The sequence below is a fragment of the Sceloporus undulatus genome, chromosome 6 (genome assembly GCF_019175285.1).
Source record: "Sceloporus undulatus isolate JIND9_A2432 ecotype Alabama chromosome 6, SceUnd_v1.1, whole genome shotgun sequence".
In the NCBI taxonomy this organism is placed as follows: Eukaryota; Metazoa; Chordata; class Lepidosauria; order Squamata; family Phrynosomatidae; genus Sceloporus; species Sceloporus undulatus.
This window is the reverse complement of record NC_056527.1, coordinates 116,058,547-116,085,854: the sequence shown is the minus strand read 5'-3', so window position 1 is coordinate 116,085,854 and position 27,308 is coordinate 116,058,547. Positions and strand designations below refer to the sequence as shown.

The following is a 27,308-nucleotide window of genomic DNA, read 5'->3' as shown; positions in this document are numbered from 1 at the left end:
AGTCATGCTAGAAGAAGGCCAGGAGACATCCTTTAGATGGAGGTGCTGTTCTCTATTTCAGGGGGGCTGAGATAATGGTACGGCAGCAGGAGGCGCTTGTTTCTCTCCTCAGTTTCCTTGGTGATCTGGGCCAGGCATTTCTGGAAAGCGGAGATGACTTGTTTTGCTTTTTCCTCGGTAAAATGTTCATCAGGGTAGCAACCCAAAGGTCTCTGGAAGGAGATGAGGGAAAAGTATGGTGAGGTCCCAACCTTACAAGGAATCAGAACAGACCTTGGGGTCTGTGGAGCAGCCTTCATGATGGAGAGATGTCTAAGGATGAGTGAAACCACACTTCTGACCGGAGATACTATGGAACAGCCCTCTTGAGGAGCAGAGTTTAGGAACGGTCCTTTTTGGGGTGGGGAATACTACAGCTCCCAGAATCCATCTAGCATTGGGGGATTATGGAGCTGGAGTCCAAAAACCCAAGATCTGGGGTAGGTAAAATGCAGCCTATGGGCTACATGCAACCTTGGGAGACCCCATAACCAGCCACTCCTTTAAAAATATTCTTGTTTCCCATTATCCAAATCCTCCAAGGGGAGGACATTAGAAGGATGGCACGAGTGGTTTGGCATTGGAACCCATTGCCTAGAGAGATGGTGAAGTCTCCTTCTCTGTTGTTGTTGTTGTTGTTGTTTCCGATGTGGCAACCCTAAGGCAACCCTATCTAGAGTTTTCTTGGCAAGATTTGCTCAGCGGAGGTTTGCCATTGTCTTCCCCTGAGGCCGAGAGAGTTTGACTTTCCCAAAGTCACCCAGTGGGTTTCATGGCTGAGTGGAGAATCAGTTGGAGAGCTGAGCATGGGGTTGAACGATGGCCTCTGGGGACCCTTTCCAACTTGATGTTTCTATGATTCATTGTCTGTTATTCTGAACTTTTTTGTTTCATGCATTTTTCTCATACTTTTCATCAGAGTCTCAAAAAATGGTTAGGAGACCCTTCTTGCAAGGCTTTCTATACAACAAAAGCATAAACTGATGGGGTAGAACTTGAAGGTGCCTTTCAAAGTATCTACGCTAAGGCCAGGAGGGATGCTTTTTTTTTACCAGTACAACAATCTTGTAAAGTAGGTCATGCCAAAAGATAGCAAGGTTTTCCTAGTCCTAGTTCAGGGCTGTAACCTCTACACCAAACTTGGGACTCCAGATATTTTGGACTTCAGCTCCCAGATGTGCCAGCCAGCTTGGCCAACTGTCAGGAATTCTTGGACCGGAAGTCTAAAACATCTGGGTTACCAAAGTTTGGGAATCACTGCACCATACTGGCCTATTTCATTTTATTCTTGGATTGTAATGTAGATTTGGTGCCCAGTGTCTCAGATAAGGAGCTGGCGTCAAACCCTTCTTCTTACCCTGTCCCCTGGTTCCCGGCTGAGAAGCCAAAGGATCAGCAAAGTGCTACAAGTCGTGCTGACGTCCGGCAAGGTATCCAAGATGTCCCTGAAAGTTACACTGCCCTTGCATTTGGGGGGCGGCTTCCGCATAGAAGAAGGGTAATTGGGCATCCAGGCCCCATAGTCAAACTGGAGAAGAGTAGAAATGAAGGTTAGAAAAGGCCTTAGGCAGACTAAGAAATGTTTAAATGCCTTCCGAAGGTTTTTTGTGGGTTTTGAACTCAAAGAAAGGGAATGCTAGCTGCTCTTATGATGCCCCACAAACTTGACCCGGTTCTTTCGGCATGCAACCCACCCAATCCAACCCACAGCCCTTCCAAATATTTTTTTTTGGATGGTAGTTCATAGTCTTTGGTTCTGGGATATTTTTGTATATTATTATATTATATTATATTATATTATGATCATTGCGGAATAGCGGTCTATAAATAAAAATTATTATTATTATTATTATTGTTGTTGTTGTTGTTGTTGTTGTGACTTCAACTCCCAGAAATCCTTGGGCATCTTGACCAAACAGCCCAGGATTCTATGGGCTGGAGGCCAAAAGTTCCTGGGAACAAGATTCAGGAATCCATGTCTAGGAACTACTCGTCTCGGTTGGTATCTGCACTGCAGAATGAATATAGTTTGACACTGCTTTAACTGCCATGGCTCAGTGCTATGGAATCCAGGATTCTAGTTTGTTGTGGCACAAGAGTTCTCTGACAAAGAAAGCCAAATATCTCACAAAATGACAAATCTCAGGATTGCAAAGCACTGAGCCATGGAAGCTAAAGTGGTGTCAAACTACTGTATATTATATGTGCAGTGCAGATGCAGCCTGACTCATGGCGTGAGGCTGCATATTTTTGCAAGCAATTTCTTCAAATGTAATGCATTTAAAAAAGTTATCTGCATTAATGTCAGCATTCCTGCAAGCTTCTTTTGCTACCATGATGCATTGTGATTTTCACTAATATATACATAATCTATTTTTCAATTTTTAAAATTAAAATATTGGTAATATTTATAATCTGTGCCATATCATGTGATGTCAGATAAAATTAATTTACAAAAACATGAGACAATGGCTGCATCTGCACCACAGTTTGTCACCCCCTTTTTAACTGCCATAGCTCTATCCCATGGCATCCTGGGATTTGTAATTTGTTTTGGTACCAGAGCTCTCTGTCATGGAAAGCTAAATATATATAAAAAAACTACAAAACCTGGTATTCCATAGAATTAAGCCATTGCAGTTAAAGTGGTGTCAAACTCCATGATTTCTGCAGTGTAGATGCAGCCCATGCCAACCCAAACTCTTCAGAACACTCCAAATGACATCACTAGAAGGAATGAGTGCAATGGAACGCTATATCCGTTCTGGATTTTAATTCATAATTCAAAGGGCCTGTCTAAGGCGCTGAGCCCTATCCCTAAGTATGGGATCAACATCTTGGATATCCCTGTTACAGTTCAAACCCAAACCCAGAGCAGATTTATTGCCTCATTGACAAGTGTTGCCTTGGTCCATAAAAACACCTACTCCGTAACCAGGATCCCAGTCCGGAAAACAGATCACATTGAGTGTATTTACCTGTCCCTGAGGGCTAGAGACAGTCTGGGGATTCTGTTGGTCTACAGGCCACCCCGTGCGCTAACAGATTCCCTGGCCGAGCTGACGCAGCTGGTCTCGGAACTGGTGTTGGAGTCTCCTAGGCTTATTGTCTTGGGGGACCTCAACATCCCTTTCGAGGCCAGTGAAGTTCCAACAGGTGCTGCTCGGGAGTTCATGACTACCATGACAGCCATGGGCCTGTCTCAATTAGTCTCAGGGCCTACGCATTGCGCTGGTAATACCCTTGATGTGATCTTTAGTACGGATATGGAGGCTCCGTGGGTAGAGATCTCAAACATCTCTCCCTTGTCATGGACGGATCATTTCTTGGTTGAGGCTCGAATCAAGGCTTCTACCTTAAGCTCCCCCGGGGGTGGCGGACCTATTAGAATGGTCCACCCTCGACGGCTGATGGAACCCAAAAGGTTCCAAGAAGCTCTAGAGGGGTATACGACTGGCATTGACGGCGATTCTGTTGATGCCCTGGTTAACATCTGGGATACTAATCTCTCCAGGGCTATACACAGTGTCGCTCCCAAGCGTCCTTACCGGCCTGCTTCCAATAAATATCCTTGGTATACGGAAGATCTCAGGATAAGGAAGCGGGTTGTGCAACGACTAGAGCGTAACTGGCGAAGACATCAGCGCTTATCTGACAGGACACTCCTTCGCTCCCATTTGAAAGCCTATGGAGTGGCAATAGGTGCAGCAAAGAATTCGTTCTATGCTGCACGTATTGCGTCCGCAGAGTCGCGTCCAGCTGAGCTGTTCAGGGTTGTGAGGGAGCTAACCCAGCTCCCTCCCTCCCTGAGCCCTATTTTGGTATCATCCAAAGCCTGCTGTGACGATTTTAACAACTTCTTTGCGGATAAAATCTCTCAGATCAGGGCTGATCTTGACTCCAGTATTTATGCAGATCCTGTAAGAGAGGCGTCCGAAGCGTCCGTGGCCCCAGTTATACTGGATCACTTTGAGTTTGTTAGTACCGATGAAGTGGACAAGATCCTTCGAAGCGTTAGGAAGACGACGTGCTCTCTTGATCCCTGTCCCTCATGGTTGGCAGCTCAGGGGGGAGATGTGGTGTTGACTATGTTGCACCGCATCGTTAATACATCTCTAAGAGAGGGTCAGTTTCCATCTAATCTGAAAGTAGCTGTGGTTAAACCCCTGCTTAAGAAACCCTCCTTAGACCCCCTGATTCACAACAACTATCGGCCCATCTCGCTGTTACCTTTTTTGGGGAAGGTGATCGAGAGAGCAGTCGCCTTCCAGCTTCAATCGATCTTGGATGACACCGATTTTCTGGACCCATTTCAAACTGGCTTCCGGGCGGGCTATGGAGTTGAGACTGCCATGGTCGCCTTAGTTGATGACCTCCGTCTGAGCATGGACAGGGGAAGCGTGTCCCTGTTAGTGCTCCTTGACATCTCAGCGGCTTTCGATACCATCGACCATGGTATCCTTCTGGAACGCCTGGGAGAGTTGGGTATCGGGGGCACTGCTTTGCAGTGGTTCCGGTCCTACCTCTCGGGTAGATTCCAGATGGTGGAGCTGGGGGACTGTCGCTCCGATAAGAGGGCCCTTACATCCGGTGTCCCTCAGGGAGCGATTTTGTCCCCTATGCTTTTTAACATCTACATGAAACCGCTGGGAGAGATCATCCGGAGACACGGGGCGCGGTGTTATCAGTACGCTGATGACACCCAAATAATTTTCTCTGTGTCTCCGACTGATGCAGTAACTAAGGATGGCATCTCTCCTCTAGATGCCTGCCTGGCGTCAGTAATGGGCTGGATGAGGGAAAACAAACTCAGTGTGAATCCAGGGAAAACGGAAGTACTGGCGATTGGTTCCCCGGCCCCGGGTGGTGAAATTTGTCATCCGGTCCTAAACGGGGTCACGCTCCCCTTGAAGGACTCGGTGCGCAGTCTGGGGGTACTCCTTGACTCGTCGCTCCAGCTGACTTCGCAGGTGGATGCGGCGGTTAGGAGTGCTTGTTATCAGCTTCGGCTGATACGCCAGCTGCGCCCCTACCTGGATCGTCGGAACCTTGAAACTGTTGTACTGTACATGCTTTGGTAACCTCTCGTTTGGATTTCTGCAATGCGCTCTACATGGGGCAACCCTTGTACCAAACTCGGAAGCTACAGCTAGTGCAGAACATGGCAGCCAGATTGGTCACTGGTAGTTCCAGGACAGACCATATAACTCCTATTTTAAAAGATCTTCACTGGCTGCCTGTTCGCTTCCGAGCTCAATACAAGGTGTTGGTTTTGACCTATAAAGCCCTAAATGGCTTGGGCCCAGGGTACTTAGAGGACCGCCTCTCACCATACAATCCGCCCCGCACACTCAGATCATCTGGGACAAATCTGTTAGAGGTCCCTAAATTTCATCTGGCAAGGACCTCACAGAGGGCTTTTACTGTTGTTGCCCCTTTATTGTGGAATGAGCTTCCCATAGAGCTCCGCTCCTCTGCATCACTTGTTTCTTTCAAGAAACAATTAAAAACACACTTATTTCAGCTGGCTTTTTCACTTTAGCTTTTTCACTTTAGCTAATTGTGTTCTTTTGTTCTGCCCCATTGCTCTCTGTCTTTTGACTCCATAATTTGTAAATATTGTCGCTTATTTAGCCCCTGTTGAATGATGAATGTGTATGCTTCATTTTCTGTTCTGTTTTATGTTTTATTTCCTGTTAATATCCCCTAGTAATGTCTTTTAAATTTTTATATACTGATGTTTTAACTGTATTTTTTGTAAGCCGCTTTGATCACTTTCGTGGAAAGGCGGGATAGAAATAAAGATTATTATTATTATTATTATTATTAAAGGAGGCAGAAGCTACTACAACCACCAACTTTGAATGTTGGATGGAAGGGAGGAGTTACTGATTTGATTGCTGTGCTTTTTAAAATGGCAGAAATTCAGCAGGAAAAGCTTGCTCCTTCCTTTGCATGTCTGTGCTTGATCCATTATTGTCACAAATTTCCATACCCTCTCCATTCCAAAAGCCGCTTTGCCAGGGTAATCTTAGCAGTTTATCACACTGGAGGCTAAGTGCCCAAATTCCGTGAAGAAACTGGATTTAAATTCCAGGAATATCCCGCAAAAGCGGGAACATTTTTAGACACATCGGGGGCATTGAGCATTAATCCAACATTAACCCACACAGAAGGACAAAATCAGCTGCTTTTTATTTTTGGGAAAATCCCGAAAGTCCCTCATGTGTCTGAAAACAATCCCACTTTTGTGGGATTTGTCCACTTTCTGTGTGGGTTAATTTCAGATTAATGCTCAATGTGTCTGAAAACCATCCCGCTTTTGTAGATTTAAATCCCATTTCTGCATGGGATTTGGCCGATTCCCTCTTCTGTGATAAACTCCTCAGAGCACTACAAACGCCAGTGGTTTTTGGACTACAGCTCCAAGAATCCCCCAGCCAGCATAGCCATATTACCTTGAGGAATCTGGAAGCTGCAGTCCAAAACAAAAGGCAATGTTTGCCAGTTCAGCAACAAACCATTCCTTTCCTCCCCTTTCTATGGGAGTGAAGTTGTCCTCCATGGATGGAATTAGAAGAAGAATCATGAAGTGCTCAAACCTGGCCATTGTTGACGCTGGCGTGGCGAATGGAGCTGGTGAAGATCACCATGGTTAGATACTTGCTGAGCTCACTGATGGTTTCCAGGTGTGAAGGGAAACCTGGGAAGGAGGGAGGGATGGGAAAAAAATTGGAAAATAAGTTACTCTGTTCAAGGGATAAGGTCACTGAGACAGGGTCATCCCAGGCCCTGGTGATGTCCGCTGAAGACGACCACTATATATACTCATGTATAAGTCTAGAAATTTAGGTCAAAAAATTGACCCCCAAAACCTGAGTCGACTTATCCACGGGGTCAATGTAAGTACTGTACCATAACTCTTATTTAAAATGAGGAACCATCCCCTGGTGAAAAACAAGCATATAATCTGTCCTGGAATCACCAGTTCCCTCTACTCTCTCATCCATCCATCCTTAAGAGTAAGCACAAAGAGTTATGTCTGATGTAATTTTGCAAGCTCTTTGACATTGTTTTGCTTTGCTTCATCCTTTAGATCCTTTGTTAGATGCCCCTAAGTTTTACCCTCGACTTATCCATGGGTCATAGCAAAATCCATAATTTTGGCTCCCAAACCTGCCCTTGCCTTATGCACGGGGATGACTTATAGATGAGTATATACAGTAAGTAAACATAGCTTGAGTCCTCATGGGCCAGAATGCTTTGGGAGAAGCTTGGGGTATTCTGGCCCCAGAGCTGCCCTGATATCCCCCTGTTACATGGGGCCCACAAGTTTTTAAAAATCATTTAAAAAGGGATATTCTGCAGGTTCAGTGCTGGACTGGCCAGACATTGTCCGGACTGTTTGCACCAGAATTGAGGATTAGGCCAGGTATCATCTGGACTCCATGCAGAGAAGATGTGGGGAGAAAGTTTTATTTGGCCCTTGCAGATAAGGCCATAGAGACCCACTGGCATTTTTGCAAGTGCAACTACTTGACTGAAGTCAATTGAGTTTTACAGATTGAAGCAAGCTGTGTTTGCATAGTGGCAGCTTTGCCTTGCCCATAACTGACCACATGGAAACTAGAGACCAAGCTTGCACCCTTGCCTCCCATCTGAAGCTGCCCCATGAAATCTGGAGACTTAAGCTGGGCATGGTGAGATCTGGCATCACGACTCAAAGGGGCTCCCATCCACCACCCTCTTCCTCAACTAGAGAAGGGAGTTTATCAGACAAGGAGAATTGGAAGTATAATCTGATGGCAATCTGAATGCAATCATGGGGTTTAACGTTATTGCGTGATAACCCACTACACATAAATTCGGGCAATGGGAAGTCAGTCCGAACACAATCATGTGGTTTCACTTTACTGCGTGATAGACTGCCACACGCAAATTCAGGCAATGGCATGTTATTTTCGGGCAATGGGAAGCCAGTTCAAACACAACGCGCATTCACGTAATTGCGCTAAACTAGTGACTTTAAGTGAATGCGTTCTGAGTCCATTTCTTTTCATTTGAATTTAAGAGAAATTCCTCCCATTTGATAAACTCCAAGATGAGAGAGATTTCTGGATCCTACAATCCTTTCGTTGAAAGCAGCAGTAAAGCTGAGGGACATGGACATTACCGGAAGACTCTCGCCCGAAGAAACATTTGTCAAAAATCTCTGCCACCCAGGCCTGGAGCTCTGAGTCTTCCTTCACAGAGCGGTCACTCCTGTAGTAGAGAGCTACAATTCCAGATACGAAGCTGCAAGAATATGGCACAAGAGAGGAAAAGAGAAACGAGAAACCATAGTTAGTTAGGGCCCACAGGGGAGCAGCTTCTCAGATCTCAAGGCCTAGAACCCCTTCTCTGCTTTCAGGAGTTAACTCAGGACGAGAGCACTGCCTTGAAAAACACACACACACACACACACACACACACACACACACACACACACACACTACTGTGGCTGCACTGGCACTGCAGAAATAATGCAGTCTGACATGACTTTAACTGTCATGGCTCCATCCTATAGAATCCTGGAAATTTTAGTTTGTTGTGGCACCAGAGCACTCGGACAGAAAAGGCTAAATAGCTCAAAAACTACAACTCCCAGAGAGCTATAAGTCACCCTCTTCACCTGCCAGAATCCCTAGCAGGTAGGCCAGGCCTTAAACTTTCTATTTGGTCACCCAACATTACCCACCAGTTCCTGCAACCTGGAGCATCCTTCCTCCTACCTCTCAATGGCTTCCCAGAGCTTCAGAGCATCATCCTTGTAATAGTAGTTGGGGAGAGATTCGACTCCTCTGTCCCGGAGGTCATCAGGGAGGCAGAGGGTGGAGTAGGTCAGCGTTGACAGACCTTTGGCCAGCAAGTGGGAGACACCATGGAAGCCCGTGCCGGTGGCCTAAGAAGAAGAAGAAGAAGAAGAAGGGGCACATCTGGTCACTGGATGGAATGAACTGAACATAGTGGGTGATCCACTGCTCTTTGGAAGTCCCTGGATTCAACAAGAGGTCCCTCTGCCTTGGCCTCACCAGGTGCCTTGGGCAAGCTTGGCATCTTCTTGATCTAGGGACAGTAATATGGACTTTTCTTATGGGACTGTTGTGATTTATAGAATTATAGAATCATAGAGTTGGAAGAGACCACAAAGGCCATTAAGTACAACCCCATTCTGCCATGCAGGAACTCACGATCAAAGCATCCCCAACAGATGGCCATCCAGCCTCTGTTTAAAAACCTCTAAAGAAGGACTCCACCACTCTCAGAGGGAATGTGCTCCTCTGTCGAACAGCTCTCACTGTCAGGAAGTTGCTCCTAAAGCTTAGGTGGAATCTCAGCAGAAGGCAATGGCAAACCTCCTCTCAACAAAACTTGTCAAGAATCATAGAATCATAGAGTTGGAAGAGACCGCAAGGGCCATCCAGTCCAACCTCCTTCTGCCATGCAGGAACTCTCAATCAAAGCATCCATGACAGATGGCCATCCAGCCTCTGTTTAAAGACCTCCAAAGGAGGAGACTCCACTACACTCTGAGGAAGGAGTGTCTTCCACTGTTGAACAGAGGTGGAATCTCTTTTCCTGGAGCTTGCATCCATTGTTCAGGGTCCTATTCTCTGCATCAGCTATGAAACCCACTGTGTGACTTTGGACAAGTCGCACTCTTTCAGCCTCAGAGAAAAGCCATGGCAAATCTCCTCTGAACAAAACCTGCCATGAATACTCCGTGATAGGTTCACCTTAGGTTGGCCATAAGTCGGAAATGACTTGAAGACACACAACACACACACACACACACACACACACACACACACACACACAGTCTCTTCTGTTTCCATGGGTATCTGACGAGTGACTATATAAAGCCCATCTCGCCTAAACAGTGCACCCGCCGCTGGATCCTGCCCATCATTGTGATTGTGTGTTTGTTTAATGATATATGATTTAATCTGGTTTTAATTTTTTTTGATTGTTTGATCTTGTTTTTAAGTTTTGTACCCTGTGAACTTTTAACAATGTATTTTGTTGTAAGCCATTTTAAGTCCCTGGGAAAAAGACAGGACTGAAATAAACATAATAAAATACTAATACAGTATCCGCTGGGGTTTGATTCCAAGACTCCCAATGGATACCAAAATCTGTGGATGCTCAAGTCCCATTAAATACAACGACATAGTGAAATGGCATCCCTTATATAAAATGGCAAAACCAAGGCTTGCCTTTTGGAATTTATATTATTTTTGAATATTTTCAGCCTGTGGACGGTTGAACCTGTGGATGCAGAGGGCCAACTGTACTAAATCCATGTTCTGTCACAAACTCCCTGGGTTCCCTTCCAATTCATGTTCCTTTGCAAAGGTGTTGTGATCATAAAGCAGGGAGGACACAAGAGCCATGTGTGCCACTTTGCGCTCACTGGAAGAAAGGTAAGATATAAATGCAGAACAAAGGAAGGAAGTTGATTTATACTAGTCCAGGTTGTTTTCCCATTCACCCTTATATACTCATATATCGGTTATGACACCCCTTGGGCAAGTCACATTCTCTCAGCCTCAGGGGAAGGCACTCTGGTTGTTCACTCTGGTTGGAAATAGCTCACTTGGGTCGCTGGAAGACTATGGTCTTTTACACCAAATGCTACCTGAGTCTCATACACTGAATGTGTTGGGAGCTGAACCTGGATGCTTGCTTCTGCTGTACTACCATGTTGCAATGCTTTCCTTCCCAAGGGCTGCATGGCTTTGTGCATTATGCTATGACCTGAGCATTCCTGCGCATCAAGATTTTTTCATCTTGCCTTGTATCTCTATTAGTAAATGCCAATCTTCCCTCACATCTCATGTTTGTATTACTACTGAGCATGTAAAGAATCGTCCCATTTATCTCATCAGCAACATGAAAGACTGAAAGGTAGAGATAAGTTCTGTCTGTCCACATAATTATTTCCCCTATTTTGAGATTTGTATGTGAAAAAAATTGTTTGCATAATGCAACACTTGGGCAGTGTTTTTGTACAAAATTTGAGGCAGGCAACAAAAAAAAAAATCTATAGCCCTGTGCAGAAAATAGTGTACATTTTTTGTGTAAACAACTTGTGGCTACAATTGTATGCAGAAAATACTGTATTTTGTACAAAACATTGCAGCTAGTTTTCTTTTTGTAAACCAAAAGCAACACACACACAGTATACAACACATCATAAAAATGTGTAAACATGCACAGAAAACTATTTTGTGCAAAATTTGGTGCTATTGGGTTTTTGGTGCAAAATGCAACAGTTTTATGCACAATTCTAACACTGTTTTCTCTGCACAAATATTGCTTTTTTGCACACAAAACCCCCCCAGAAGCGGTTTGCACAAACAAACCCTTTTTGCAACCATATGTCCCTGGGATCAGGACTGTTAACATATAAAAGGTGACATGCTTACTTGTTCTATGAGCCCTCCTGGGGCAAAGAGGTTCACCCGGCCAAGAACATTGATGTGTAACGTATATCGGAAGTGAGGAATTAGCATCTATATGCATATGCGGGATAGAAAAGAAAGAGATGAAGTCAGAAGAGGTCTCAAATAGAGAGCTGTGGCAAGTGGGGAGAGCAGCGATACCCCAGATCTTTGTCCAGAAATCCCAAACAGACATGGGAAAAGTCATTCTCAGAGGCTGCTATGAGCAGCAGTGACTGAACAGACTTTCAAATTCCTTGTTGGGAAGTAATGGGGTTTTGCCATCAACTTGCATGCCAATGATCATCACTTTTCTAACCCCAACCCTTCATTTAAATCTATTTTACTACTATACCAGTATAATTCTGTTTTAATGCCCACTTTGGTATGCTTTTAACTGTGTTTTTTATTAATTTGTAAGCTGCTTTGTGTCTCAATTTTGGGGGAAAGTGGAATATATATAAATATAACCACAACAACAATAACCCTAACTCTTGCTGCTATTTTTGGAACTGCTATAGGGTCCCGGGCACCTTACACTGGTCTTGGGGACATGATGAAATTACTCCTCATTCCAGAATGTGATCTGGCCACAAATTATTTGTCCAAGTTTGGGCTTTTTGTACTCCTTCCCTGTGCAAAAAACCAAACAAAAAACGCCTCCTTAAACTCTGTGGGAAAAGGCTTCACATTCTCTGAAGCATTCTCTGAAGATGCCAGCCACAGATGCTGATGAAATGTCAGGAAGAAAATTTTCTAGAACATGGTCACAGAGCCCAAAAAACCCACAAAAAACCCGAAAGGCTTCACAGTTTTTATACTAGTTAGTATTATTTTAGAGATGTTTTAGGGGCTTGACAGACAGCCCTAAGGGGCGCTCTGTGTTACCCCTGGAAGCACCGAATCGCACACCACGGCCCCGATCTGGCCTTTCTGCAGCACAAAAAGAAGATTAAAAAAGCAGCTCATTTTTGCGCCACGGAAAGGTTGTGCTAGCTGCCACAGCAGTGGCTTTCCTCTGCTTCTTTGGCGCAGTACGTGTAAACCATGTGGTTGCTTGGATGGCGTCACACCGGTGTGGGAGTGGAGCTGGGGCAGCCAGCATGCGATTGCCATGCCCCCACTCTGCCTCCACACTGGCTCTCTATGCCAGTCTTTACAACCCCTAAATCATGTAATGTTGTTTTAGATTGTATGTTGCTTGGCAGGTTTTTATTCTTTTTCTTATTTTAGTTGACCCCCTACTATGTAAAGTGCTGTGCAAACTTTACAGTGCTCTATAAATAAATGTTATTATTAATAATAATAATCTGCAGAAATGCACATTATTGCATGTGTGGCCATCCATTTGCTTTGCGTGGATTTGGAGGGCTGTGCATTTTTGGCAGAGGGAGGGTGAATAGATGTAAATTTGCACAGGGAAGTGAAGACAATTAAGCCTCAATGTAAATGTGCAAAAATGTGCACCAATCTGCATAATACACCTACGTGTAGACTAGCCCCCACATTCCTTCCTTCTGTTCCATGCATTTTCAAAACCTCTGACCACCTCTAGAGGTTGAAGATTTGGTTCTTTCCAAAATGTCCCTTCCGCCATCGCATGCCTCCCACATACCTTGTAGATTGGATGACACATTGGCAAGTGATGGAGGGTAGCTAGCATGAAGACTTCCACCACCAGGTGTGTGGAAAGCAAGTGGGTGAGGACTTCGTGGATGTAAAAAGTGCTGTTGCGGACCCAAAACTTTGCCAATGCCCAATCCCACTCCGAATCGCTGGGTAAGAAAATTGGGCTCTCTGGTCCTGGTTGCTGAGTAAGCTGGAAAGACAAAAATGATTACTTAAGCTTTTTTCTGTTGCATTCTGAAAGAGCAAATTCCTAGTCCTGTTGTAGGAGTTACAAAATACAGCTGGTCCTTCATATCCATGTACAGCATTTTTTATCTATGGATTCAACCATCCACAGCTTGAAAATATTCCAAAATGATATAATTTCCAAAAAAGCAAACTTTGATTTGGCTATTTTTCTAAATGACACCAATTTACTATGCCATTGTATGCCATTGTATATAATGAGATTGAACATCCACGGATTTTGGTATCCACAGGGGGTCTTGGAACCAAACCCGAGTGGATACTAAGGGCCCACTATAAATGAAAGTGCAGCCCAAAATCAGGTTCCAAGTCCCATTGGAGACAATACAAAGTAAGTACAAACTACAGGAAAAGAGATTCCACCTCAACATTTGGAAGAACTTTCCGAGGGTAAGAGCTGTTTGATAGTGGAAGACACTGCCTGGGAGAGCGATGGAGTCTTCTTTCTTGATAGTTTCTCAGCAGAGGCTGGATAGTCATCTGTTGGGAGTGCTTTGATAGTTTTTAAAAAATTTATTGTAAAGCTTTTAAATGGTTTTATTTGTGAGCTGCCTTGGGTCCTTTTCTGGGAGAAAGGCAGCATAAACTGTGTGTTCCTGCACGGCAGAACAGAACTGGACTGGATGGCCCTTGATTTGTATTTTTGTTTGTTACTTTTATATACGCCTCTAAAAGAATATTTGGGTTTCACAACTACATCCCCAGAAACAGCAAGGATGAAAAAGGATGATTCTGGTTCTCATGAGAATTCCTGAACCAAACAAAGACCTTACCTGGATGGCGATGGGGATCATTTCGCCCAGGCGAGTAAGATGCAAGAGGCAGAGAGGAGCAGAGATATACTGGAGACATCCATTGAGTTTTGTAGCTGGGACGCCTTCGAGAATCCAGCAGTCTATAAGGAAGATGGTACCCTTCTGTAAAAACCGCAGTGCAAGAGGAGGGTATGTTAATATGGCTGGGTGGCGGGTATTAGGAGTGCACCTACACTGTAGAAATAATGCAGTTTCATACCACTTTAACTGCCATGGTTCTGTCCTACAGAATCTTGGGATTTGTAGTTTGGTGAGGCAGACAAGGCTAAAGACCTTGTGAAACTATAACTCCCAGGATTCCATAGGATAAAGCTACAGCACTTAAAGTAGTGTCAAGCTGCATTATTTCTATCATGTAGATGCATAAAAGCTTGCTAAATGTATTTTGGGCAGTTAGTTTCAATGAAGAAGCTGGTGGGGGTTTGACAGCTTGCAACATGTATTTTGAGCATTTTGGTTGGCCAAATGCAGGTATCACTGCTTTGTGGATTTTGGATATTATTGTACTTTGCTATATGGCCAACACAGATACTCCTGGATGTGTATCCTGAGGAAGTCAATACTGGATGACACAGAGGGAAGGACACTATATATTTCGTATAGGGGAGCTAATTTTCCAGAATGCTCCGCCATCACCAAAATGAGCAAGGGCCATTCATGTCAATGGGGTTTGTGTAGGAGGGCTCCCAACCAAAGGAAAACCCTCGTGTTTATTAATTTTTGAGAGGAAGAGAAAGCAAGAGAGACCCTATTTTGAATTTCTTGTCTCAGATTCCAAAATGGTCAACAACACTGTTAGTCCAAGAAGTCCCCCAAGGAAGCAAATAAGTATTAAAGTAACTGACTCTTGAGCTCTGTAGTTGTGTTTTATGGGGTCTAGGTGAAGACCAAGTGTCTGTGTTTGTCATCTCACCTTGAGCTCATTGTCCAACGTTGTGTGCTTTCCCAAGGACCCGGCCACCATCTCGTGTGTGACAGGGAATTTGGCCGGCATTTCGACACACTTCTGGAGGATAACAGGGTTCACACCATTGAGATACTGGTAGCCAAAGAAAGCATCTTCATCCCAGTGTCTGCTGACATACTCTGGAGACACACAGAGATGGCTTTAAAAAGAGCAAAGAGCAAACAGACTTTGCTTCTTGGATGAGGAAGGGGAGGAACATTCTTATGAGGGGAAAAACAGTATATTTTCTCCTCAGCTCCTTTTTCTTTGTAAACTAGACACTGCTTATATATTGAAGCCATAGGGACTAGAAACATACTGGATTGTTTTAAATGAAAATGCTGAGATTTTCAGGAGCCTACATGCTGCGTTTACCTTCATATTCTAAGATTTCGTCCACAGTCCAGAGAATCATGGCATCTCTGTGGCATGCTTTGCTATGTGTGCTCATCAAAGACACCATGCACAGAGAAACAGAGATTAGGAAACAGATGGCAAAAGAATTTGGGAAAAGGTACTTCATCCTTGATAAATAGGGACACTTGGGTCAAACAGGTATGGTCCCAACACCCTCAGCTCTTCAATAGATGCTTAATCAGAGCTCAGAAATAACATTCTGTTGAACTACAGCTTCCCAAATCCCCAAGATGGCCATGTTGTCCAGGGCATTTGGGGGGTTGCAAATCCCCCCCCCCCCAAAAGTGACACTGTAGTGCAGTTATGGATTTGTATCGCAATTTTAAAAAAATCCAAAACAGAACAGGAGAAAATTGCCTTTCTCTGTGCCTTTCTGGATGCTGTTGTAGCACTTCATTCACAAAAAATGTGTCTTTTGTTGTGCTGGAAAATATCACTTTGAGAAAAGTCATGCTTTAACAACCATCTCTCTCAGGAAGAGAATGGAAATATTTTGATGGCATGTAAAGAGGAACAGAGAAAGTTGATACTCTCTGGCTCTTTGCCTTTCTTTTCTCATGAGATAAGGGTTACAGATCTGTATCTGCTCTGTATATATTCTGTAAGACTACAAATTATTGACTGTGGTACTATTGCAATGATTGTAAATGCCTCTCCAGCCCACCTTAGGAGCCAGCAGCAACACTGAGCAAAAAAGTTCAGTTTAGTTGCCAATCAGGCTGCAAGGAGAATGATGTTTCTAGTCTCCTGCCACCAGCGAGTAGGTGGGCCCCTATTGCAACTCCTCCTTGCACCCTTGCTCACTGATGTTGGGGTGGGGGGCTGGAAATGTCACCCTCCTTGTGTCCCAGTTGACAGTTGAACAGATGGGGCTGCTGGCTGTTAAGGTAGGCTTGGGGGCATGATATCAAAACATTTCTGTTCTCTTCCCGAGGGAGATGGTCATAAAAGCATGCCTTTTCTCAAACTGACAAAACATGACAAAAGACATACTTTTATGATCTTCTACCTCAAGAAGGAGACTGGAAGTGTTACAACAGCATGCGGAGCGGCATGGAGAAAGCCACGACTCTCCCACCCTGTTTCGGCTTTCTTTTCTCATGTGATAAGGCCTTAGGTTATACACCAGGAGATGTTACTTAGGCCCGGTACAGAAAATGGAAAATGGAGGTCTGCAGGTGCCCATTTTAATTCTGGAGGGACGTCACAGCTGCTAGACTGCACAACGTCTCTCAGGAGTTAAAAGAACCTGGTTTTTCTGGGTTCTTTTACCGGCGCCCAGATTACATCGCAAGTGCTGCAATGGCTCACTCATGATGTAATGGACATACCAATACATGTGGACACTATGCATCCATTATGTGAAAATGGCAGGGTGCCGTCATCAGGCCGCCACCATTACATACTAGGGTTTCAGACCATGCAGTTGCTGCGCAGTCAGGAACCCTAGTATTGCCACCACCATGCTGCTTTCAGCCCATCTGTCTCGGGCCTTAGTTACATATACATAGCTAAATAGCTGATTTAGAATACTGGTGAACGTTTCTGAGCTCTTCTTAGGCCCTTATCACACAGAGGGACTTAAGTTGCCAAAATGTTGCTGAACTGTTTCAGAAGCATGAAGGTGGGATCATTCATTGCGCTTCAAAAACGTAATTGAGGCTTCCCACTTTCCTTCCGTCGCCCAAGCATTCGTGGGGAAGCCAGGAGAAGCCATATTTTGAATAATGAGATCTCCCGTTATTCAAAAAATGGCTTCCCCACGAACGCTTCGTCGACGGAAGGAAAGCAGGAAGTCTCAATTACATTTTAGAAGCATGATAGATGATCCCACCTTTGCGCTTCTGAAACAGTTCGGCAAAATTCTGGCAACATATGTCCCTCCACATGATAAGGTTCTTAGGCCTAATAACAATACATCCACATCAGGGTGGTAGAGATGAATGCTTTAGTTGCACTGGCAGAGGGTTAGGATAGATGATCCTTGGAATCCCTTCCAGCTCTGTGGTTCTAGGATTCCATGAATGGGACTCAACTGCTGACTAAATAGACTTCATATTGCACTGTTAAGGCATGGTTAGGCTTCTAATCCACACAGGATGGCTTGCCAAGGAAACTAATGATGGGGTGTGTGGAATCATTCTAGATTAGCTAATCTGATTTATCTGACAACGATACTGACCTGCAACGGGGGATCGGTAAAACCAAAAAGCCATCCGTATGTCATCTAGTTTCTTCCAAGAATTTTTGCAATCTAGCAAACCCTTCAGCTTCAATTCAACTTCACTGTTGTCAAGACAGAAAAATAAAACTATATATTGAATGTGTAGATAAAGGGCTGCTTGTGTTTCCCACTCCCTCCCCCTTATGCCACTCCCATACTATGCTTTTTAGAGCTGGCAGAAATTCAACGGGTATAACTTTCCTCTACCTTAGAGGAATGCATGATTGGAAGAAAATTTTGCCTGTTGGGGCTTCCGCCTACTATATGGCTAGATAGATTACTAATGCTGAGAAGGCTAGGAATGTTGCAATATCACCATTTATTCCAACCAGAATTGCATTCCTACTCACCCACAGAAAAACCCCTCTTGAGATCAAGACACTTTCTCAGACAGAAAAAGTCAGATAAACCTGGTCAAAATGGACATCTCCCCCCCCCCCCCCCCCCACACACACACAATGACTTGGAAATGTTTTGCTTCTCCTTCAAATGAGCACACCCCACCCCAGACCTTGGGAAAGTTACTTTTGGGAATTATAAGTCCCAGATTCTCCCAACTCACATCCCCAGTGGCCAAGCAGCTCAGTGAATAATGGGAATTACAGTCCAAGAAATGTAATTTTACCCCCCTAGGCCCTACAAATGCCCACCCAGCTAGGACTTACGCAGCCACCATCTGCACCTGGAAAACATTTTCCTTGGTTCTCGAGTAGCGATCGTTCAGATGCAAGTGGTCCACCATGTCAGCATCCAGACACATGGGCCACCCTGGCTGGTATTCTTTATACCTGTACCAGAAAACAGACAAACAAGAGGCATAAATCCCTGCAAGGTGAGTAACCTTTTTGCACTTTTCGATGCATGCCAGCTGGGAATATCTTGTTTCACTCTCAGGAAGTGTGCAAAATGAAGACACAGGGTGTGTGTGCCGATCGGAAAAAATCGCACAATTTCCCTGATTTAACCAGAGCTCTGAAAAGTTACTTCGAGGTGGGGATAACATCTCCCAGAATCCCTATTGCTGTGGGCTATCAAATATGTGAGCCTTTCTACGGGTGTATTTAAACTGTAAAAACCTGTAAAAACCGCAGTGCAAGAGAAGGGTATGTTAATATGCCATGGAGATCTTGCCACAAGGGCCACTTTAAAGTCCCGGCTGCAATTTCAGTGGAGGCAGTGAACCTGCTCCAGGTTTTAGTCCAAGACTGATGCTAGCTCTCTTAATGTCCAAGCTAAAACTTGGAACACATTCACACACACAGAGTCATCAGAAGCCAGTAGTCACTGCTGCAAAAGTTACTATCATAGGCTGCATCCATACTGCAGAAATAATCTGGTTTGACTCCACTTTAACTGTCATGGCACCAGAGTGGAACTCTGATATCACAAGAAGCTACAATTCCCAAAATTCCATAGCACTGAGCCATGGCAGTTAAAGCAATGTGGATGCAGCCATGATCCAATGCCCTCACCTGTATGCTTCCCGCTTTGCCTGGAGCTCCTTTTGACGGTGTTGTAAGAGCGTCTGGTTATCAGCATCCATGCAAATAGTTCTGGCTGCAAGGAAGAGAGAAAAGTAGAGGGAATGATTTGTTGAATACTATAAGGATCTGGTTTCCTTTGAATCAGCCTTTACCCAATGTGTGTGTAATTTGTCATTGTAACCATTACAACAGGAATGAGAAATATTAAGAGGGATAGCTAATACTCCCCAGAGATGGCATGGTGTAATGGTCTAAGAGTCTAGGACACCAGGAGACCAGGGTTCGACTCCCCCCTTGGTCATGGAAACCTACTAGGTGTTTTTTGTGGGTTTTTTTCCGAGCTATGTGGCCACGTTCTAGCCCCAAAAAGCCCACAAAAAACTATGGATGCCGGTCATGAAAGCCTTCGACTACTAGGCATGTTAGGAAAATCACATTTTTGCAGCCCCAGAGAAAGGCAAGAGCAAATCCTTGCTGAACATTATGCCAACAAAACTCTATGATAGGTTTGCCTTAGGGTTGCCATAAGTCATAAATGACTTGAAAGCACCCCACAACAAAAACAACACTAACACTCCAGAGGACAGAATTCAAAGGCACAGCAGTGCTAGGTCCTGTAGAGACCGGCCTGAAAAGCTGGCTGGGGGGGGGGGGGGGGGGGGGGGGGGGCTGGCTGGCTGTGTATAAAATTGATCAGATTTGCCTGGAGTGCTGTGTCCATTTCTGGACATCACAATTCAAGAAGGATATTGACAAGCTGGAGCCAGTCCAGAGGAGGGAAACCAAAAGGTTGAAAGGTCTGGAAACCATCAGGAACTATGAAAAATGGCCTGGAGAAGAGAAGGTTAAGACTTGATAACCATCTGTAAATATTTGAAGGGACGTCATATTGAGGATGGAGCAAGCTGGTTTTCTGATGCTCAGAGAGTAGAACATGAATCAACAGATTCAAGTTACAAGAAAAGAGATTCCATCTAAACATTAGGAAGGACATGTTTACTGTGAGAGCTGTATATTAGTGAAATAGGGTGGTCTTGGAGGGCGGTGGACTGTCCTTCTTTGGAGGTCTTTAAACCGAGGTTGGATGGACATCTATCAGGAGGGCTTTAGCTGTGTATTCCTGCATGGCAAAGATGGCCCTTGTGATCCTTTCCAGCTCTATGATTCTATGATTGTATGGGGTCCTTCAGATATTGTAGGACTGCAACACTGAGCATTCCTTTTCTTTGGATAGGCTGCCTATGGGTGATGGGACATGCAGTCCAACCACATCTGGAGGGCAGTGTTCCCATTCCTGCTTTGCAACATAAATAAAATCCTGGACCAGCTTCTGGGCAGTAGCATCCTTTTTATAATATCCCACTGTGTTCTGGAGAAGCTGATGCCGAAGAGGCAGGAATTGAATTGGGGAAGCTTTGTCTGTCAAGGTAGCAACATTTGTCTGCAGGTGGATTTCTGCCTGCAGCAAATTCAAAAGCACAAAAAGGAATAGCAATTCTGTTTGGTGTGGGAGCATTTGTTGCAGAGCTGGAAAAAGTTCCTTTTTGGATTACAACTTCCAATATTCTCCATTCAGTTGCCCAGCATTGTACATGAGTAATTCTTTGGGGTTCTGTTTTCCTGTTGCTGCATGTTAGAAGCTTAGCTTGGAGAGGTCACTTGACTTCTTCAACTCTAAATCCCAGAATCCAGAAGCTAGGCAGGCTGGGGGATATTGGAAGCTGTAGTCCAAAATAAAGGTAACATTCTCAAGCCCTGGGTCTAGTGTAAAGCTGGTGAACAACATCTCCAACATCAGCACTTTAGAAACCTTCTTTACAGTTTGGACTAGAATCCAGAGTGGATTTATCACCCCACTGAGATAGAAGCCATCAGCTGCCAGTTTTCTGGTTTTATGATGGTTTGCTAGGCACCTCTGCCTGTTTTTATTCCTTTAGTATACATCACTACAGGTTGTGTCTCCCTTATTCGCAATTCCAAACTCCAGAATATTCCAAAATCCAAAAATTGTCCCCATGGATGGCAGAGACAGTGACACGTTTGCTTTCTGATGGTTAAACAGAGGCTGGATGGCCATCTGTTAGCAGTGCTTTGACTGAGATTTCCTGCATGGCAGAATGGGGTTGGACTGGATCAGGTTTGGTACCAGCCTCTCCCCCCCAACCCAATGGATACTAAAATCCATGTATATTCGAGTCCCATTAAATACAGGGGCAAAGTCAAATGGTGTCCCTTATATAAAATGGCAAAACCATGTTTTGCTGTTTGGAATTTATATATATTCTTGGAATATTTTCAAGCTGTGAATGCTTGAATCTGTGGATAAAAAAATCCATGGATGTGGAGGGAGAGCTGTCCTTAGGCCTGTAGCGTGTGTGTCTTATTACAACCCACACCAGAAAGAGCAAACAGCCTGCGGTTCTCTGCACTGCGGCTGCTGAGAAATGTGTTGGGGAAAATAGGATAATTATGCTTCCCCTGCGTTTCTTGAATGCAAAGAACAAACAACTGTTCAGCCTTTAAATCATCTGAGAACAAATAGCTGCAGAGCCAACAAAGCTAGCAAAACCGTGTTGAATAATAGCAGGAGTGAGTCATACCGATGGAAGGGATGTGAAGGCTTTGGGCAGCAGTTCAGGTGCAGAGACTGAGCAGAACCTTCCTGCCTGTGTATCCTTCCTTGGGAGCATCTACACTGTAGAAATAATGCAGTTTGGCACGCCTTTCACTACCATGGCTCCATCAGGGACATAGCTAGGATTTTAGGAAGGGGGGGGGTTCCAGACTAAGTGCCACCATTATAATGGGGCTTGAGTGCGGCGGTGTAGCAGCACACACCATTCATTTTTCTAATGGAAGGGGGGTCTGGGCCCCCAAAACCCCCCCCCCCCCTTGGCTACGTCCCTGGCTCCATCCTACAGAATCCTGGGATCTGTAGTTTGTTGAGGCACCAGCACATTTTGGCAGAGCAGGCTAAAGACCTTGTTAAACTACAAATCCCAGGATGGGGTGAAAACACTTAAAATGGTGTTTCACTGCATTATTTATATACCATAGATGCAACCCTGTTTCTCTCTATAACGGGGAAAGTGCAAACTGTGGGTCACATATGGCCCCAGAGCCCTTTTTTAGACCCAATTTAAATGAACAAATAAATAAAATTCTATTTATTTATTTATTTTGCCCCAGAATGCCACTTAATATCTCCTGGGGATGTGCAAGGCAATTTGGGCACATTTTCTTCCCTCCGTCATTTTAGAAATCAACCCCCCCCCCCCCGACATGGAATAAAATTTGGACTATGACTTCCTGTTACTTAGGTGCTTTCTGGAGTTTATCAAACAAAGGAGATTGGGAGTTTATTCCAAGAATATCCCAGAAAAATTGCGTAATTATGCATAACGATTTCACACAAAATTGCACAAAACTCGCCATTAAAGTGGTCACAAAGAAGCATTAATGCACATCTTTTTACTTTTGGGATTTCAGCGACAATGCATTTCTGATATCGCTTTATTTGCTCAATTGTGTGTGAAAATCATTCGCGCAATTACTTGCCATTTTTGCTTTATTTGCGGGATGCTTTAAATGTGCTTTAATCTCTCTTTAATGCCGAAATCAGCCCAACCCCAGTATGATAAACTCCTATGAATCTATGACTATATGGTGTCCTTCAAATATTGTAGGAGTGTCTCCCAGACCTCAACCTTGGTCTTATCTGCACTGCAGAAACAATGCAATTTAATACCACTTTAATTATCATGGCTCGATGCGATGGGATTTTGGGATTTGTAGTTTTGTGAGCTATTTAGCCTTCTTTGTCAGAGAACTCTGGTGCCACAGCAAACTACAAACCCCAGGATTCCATAGCATCAAGCCATGGCAGTTAAAGCGGTGTCAAACAGCATTATTCCCTTAATTTCCTTGCAATTTTTCGCCAGTGATAGCAAAATATCCAGTCTCAGTGACCAGGAATGGAGAAATGGGAAACCTGGACTTGCTTGCCTGCTGCCACACTACAAATTTCAGGCACTTTGATACCGCTTTAACTGTTATGGCTCCATGCTATGGAATCCTGGGATTTGTAGTTTGTTGTGTCACCAGAGCTCTATCATAGAGGAGGCTAAATATCTCATAAAAATATAAATCCTGGGATTCCATAGCATTAAGCCAGGGCAATTAAAGCAGTATCAAACTGCCTGGATTTTGTAGTGTGGCAGCAGTCAAAGTCAAGATTCCATCACATGGAGCCATGGCAGTTAAAGTGGTGTCACACTGGATTATTTCTGCAGTGCAGATGAGACCTATGTCTAGGGTTAAACAGCCTGGAGAGGTGCAACTGTATCAGAGGGCATGGGAGGAGAATTCAGTTTTTTGGAGGAGTGTGGCAGGCCTCTCACCTGCCCCTTCTCTTAGCTCTATGGTCTGGTATCCCACAATCCATTGGTAGCAAGGGAAACGGTACACCTGCCCCTGAGGCGCCGTCACTTCGACGAAGCTGCAATTCCAGTTGGTTTGTGGGAAAGCGCCATAGCGTTCCTTGTGCAGCCGGACCAGCAGGATGGGGCCCAAGACTTGCTGGCTGTCGACCTTGTATTCGTCTACCTGGAAAGTGGAAAGGGAAAGGGGATTTTTTTAAGCAATAAAACCAGAGGAATAGCTAATCCTTACGATCGTATGATGCTGCGAGACTGCAACTCCCAGCATCCCTGGCTATGAGGATAATGGGAGCCCAGTCCAACAAAATCAGGAGCGCTGCATGATTCCCATTTGTGGAGATACAAGCTATAAAACCCAATGAGTGGATCGGTCATTGATTTTATATAAATTACACAGTTAGATCAGTTTGACCCCACTGGAAAAGTCATGGGTGCCACCTAAGGAATCCTGGGATTTGTAGTTTGATTTAGAGATCTTCTGGTACAGAGAGCTCTGCCTCTCATCAAACTGGTTCTCCAGAAAACTGGGACTTCAACACCTAAGATTCTTGAGCTTTGGCCGTATGCCTATGGATTCTGGGAGTTGAACTCCAAAAAATCTGGAAGGTTAGGGTCTGAGAACCACTACTTTTGTACACCTCCCTAAACTAGAGCTCCCAAAGTAGTCTGAATTAATTATCAATCCCTCTTCTTAGGCTGCCTTAGGAACTGTAGTTTCGGAACTATTCTTCTCAGGCAGAGGATTCCATGTACCTCTGCAAACTACAGATCCCAACATTCCTTAGGATGCCGTAACAGCAGGTGAAATGCTGTCCCATGCATACCGGTCCTGATTTTGCAGAGACAGTCCTGATTATAGAATCATAGAATCATAGAATTGTAGAGTTGGAAGAGACCACTAGGGCCATCCAGTCCAACCCCATTCTGCCATGCAGGAAATCCAAATCAAAGCATCCCTGACAGATGGCCATCCAGCCTCTGTTTAAAGACCTCCAGGGAAGGAGACTCTATCACCCTCCGAGGAAGTGCATTCCACTATCGAACAGCCCTTACTGTCAGGAAGTTAATCCTCTGCCATCCATTTTTGCAGCTGCTGTTGAAATGTCCCAACTTCTCTCTCCTCCTCTGTTCTTTCCCCTTTGTCCTCAGCTTACTTCAGTTGCTGCAAACTGAGTTCAAAGTCCAGAAGTGGTTTGTACTCCATTAACTTCATCTTGCCTTTCCCAGTCAACTCAAGCAAAAACAAACTGCTAGATACTCATTGACAACTTCCAGCATCTGGACCACACACTGACATTGCTTGGCCTCACATGTCCTGATTTTCATCTGTGAAATGTTGGAGGATATGTCATATGAGTATAAATGTATGTTGCAGATGTGCTTATACTCATTCTCAGGCTGCATCTGCACTGCAGAATTAATGCAGTTTGTCACTGCTTTATATGCCATGGCTCCACGCAGTGCAATTCCTGGGATTTATAGTTTGTTGAGGGACCAGAGCTCTCTGACAAAGAAGGCTAAATAGATGGACCCTTGGTATACGCTGGAGTTTGGTTTCAAGACCCCGCATGGATAGCAAAATGCTATGGCCCCATTGAATACAATGGCATAATAAAATGGTGTCCTTTATATAAAATAGCCAAACCAAGTTTTGATTTTTGGAATACATATTCTTGGGGAATATTTCCAATTCGTGGATGTTTAAATACATGGATAAAAAAAAATCTGTGGATATGGAGAGATGACTGTATGTCACAAAACTACAAATCCCAGGATTGCACAGCATGGAGCCAGGGCAGTTAAAGCGGTATCAAACTGCATTATTTCTGTAATGCAGATGCAGCCTCAATCTTTCCCACTTCACTGTCTTGTTGTCAAAACGGGTAGCGATGGTGTTGGAAGGTTGCTTTTGTGATTCAGGGGAAAATGAATGAAATAGCTACAGATACATGTTTTTAACCTGCTGGAATTTCCTTTGGTACATAAGAAATAAGATCCCAGCATTTATTAGAGCCTTTTTTCTGTTATAGGTTGCATTGCTGGCAAGGGTTCAGCCGTCATCAGATTCATGTTTAATCTCATAATGTCGTTTTGCAATCTAATGGATCTGTATTTTGCTTTGGAGTATTGTGGCCTTCTCCTCTGAGGGCTTGAGGGAGAGATGACAATGCAACATCACAGATGTTTTGCCAATTTATCACAGCCATCCTTGACATGTGAGAGATGAACACAGGGACGTGGTGAGAATACATTATCCTTTGATTTCACACCAAGGCTCCGCTGGCAGGAACCACCCATTGCAGACTGATACAGTATCCTTGCTTCATCTCTGGCATGCATTTATCACTTGGGTTACTTCTCTTGCGTTGATCAAAAAGCCAAATTAAAATAGATTAGGGAAGAATAAATAAAATAAAATCCAACACCATCAGTCAACCCCGCAAGATGGAACTCATTCCGAAAGGTGGGCTGAACTCCCCACAAATTGTTCGAGTCCAATTGCAATTTTAAAATCAGTAAAATTTAATTACATTTTCCCATTCTTTTAAAAAATTGTAATTATTACATTACTTACAGGGGCATTTTCCATTTGCTTGAATAGTTTTAGCCTATGCATTTAATGTTTTTAATGTGGTTAATCCATCGTGCCTTGAAAGAGATGGCATATGTAATTGTCCTAAAGAATGAAAATAAATGATTTCGCCACATCATTTGCAAATAGCAAAATTGAGGAAGGTGGGTGGAACTCCTTTCTCCTTTATGACAGCTGCAAGTAGCAATTATTGTTTTGTTCTTTGCAGGGGAGGAATTGGCTAGTTTTTGAGGAGGAGGCTGGATAAATGACTCTTTGGGACTACAAGTCCCAGTGATAAGGGAAAATTGAAGGTTTATACTGCTTTGACTATGATTGTCTATGACTGCAATTTAGGGTAAGGCTAGATAGATACATGGGGCTTCAGCTAAATGACTCTTGCAAAAGTTAACAAGTAAGTTTTGCTTCTCTGTTTCTGCTGAAGAGTGCTTGCTTAAGCAAGCTTGGTAAACATCACCAGGCTAGAGGTTTTTGCAACAAGTTTCTGTTCCGCTTTCCTTGTAACTGCTGAAAGTGTTTACAAGGCATCTGAGATGTCAACATCTGTTTCATGTTATTGCTATCAAACCTCCTATAAAAGATTAAGTCTGGGAGTCTTTTGCTTTGCGCAGCCTGTTTGGGATGAATCCCAAGGCTGCGTTTTACATATGCAATAAAATCCTTGGTTCATCCTGGATCTGCTTATGAGGGATTCCTGCCTTTGAATTTTTCCTGTTTCACCAGAATCCCCCAGCCATCATGGGCAGGGGATTCTGGGATATGGCATCCCACAGAAGATCTGATTCCGTACGGAACAAAAAAGATTCTGTTTCCCAGTTCCAAAGGACTTACCTCTCCTGGAGAGAAATCTCGGCCGCATTTGTCCAAAGAGAACTTGGCACTTTCTCCTTGAGATCCCACCAAAGTGATGGAAATGGAGTCCATGGTCCCTCCGCACAAGTAGTTGCCAGTAGCCACACGGATTTTGTAGGTGGCCACCGAAGCTGCTGCCAT

General features: G+C 44.2%; 1 protein-coding gene across 1 annotated transcript; it reads right to left on the bottom strand.

Annotated features, from left to right (window-relative positions):
* Nucleotides 1-25: 25 nt before the first annotated feature.
* On the bottom strand, nt 26-27,308 carry LOC121933934 (hydroperoxide isomerase ALOXE3-like). Its single transcript, XM_042473913.1, has 14 exons — nt 27,147-27,308; nt 23,684-23,888; nt 19,272-19,356; nt 18,465-18,587; nt 17,758-17,861; nt 15,126-15,298; nt 14,171-14,314; nt 13,138-13,341; nt 11,508-11,594; nt 8,811-8,980; nt 8,213-8,334; nt 6,642-6,742; nt 1,397-1,567; nt 26-212 (listed from the first exon to the last, which is right to left on the bottom strand). Exons 1-14 carry the CDS (start codon nt 27,306-27,308, stop codon nt 33-35), a joined length of 2,031 nt encoding a protein of 676 aa, XP_042329847.1. The 3' UTR covers nt 26-32.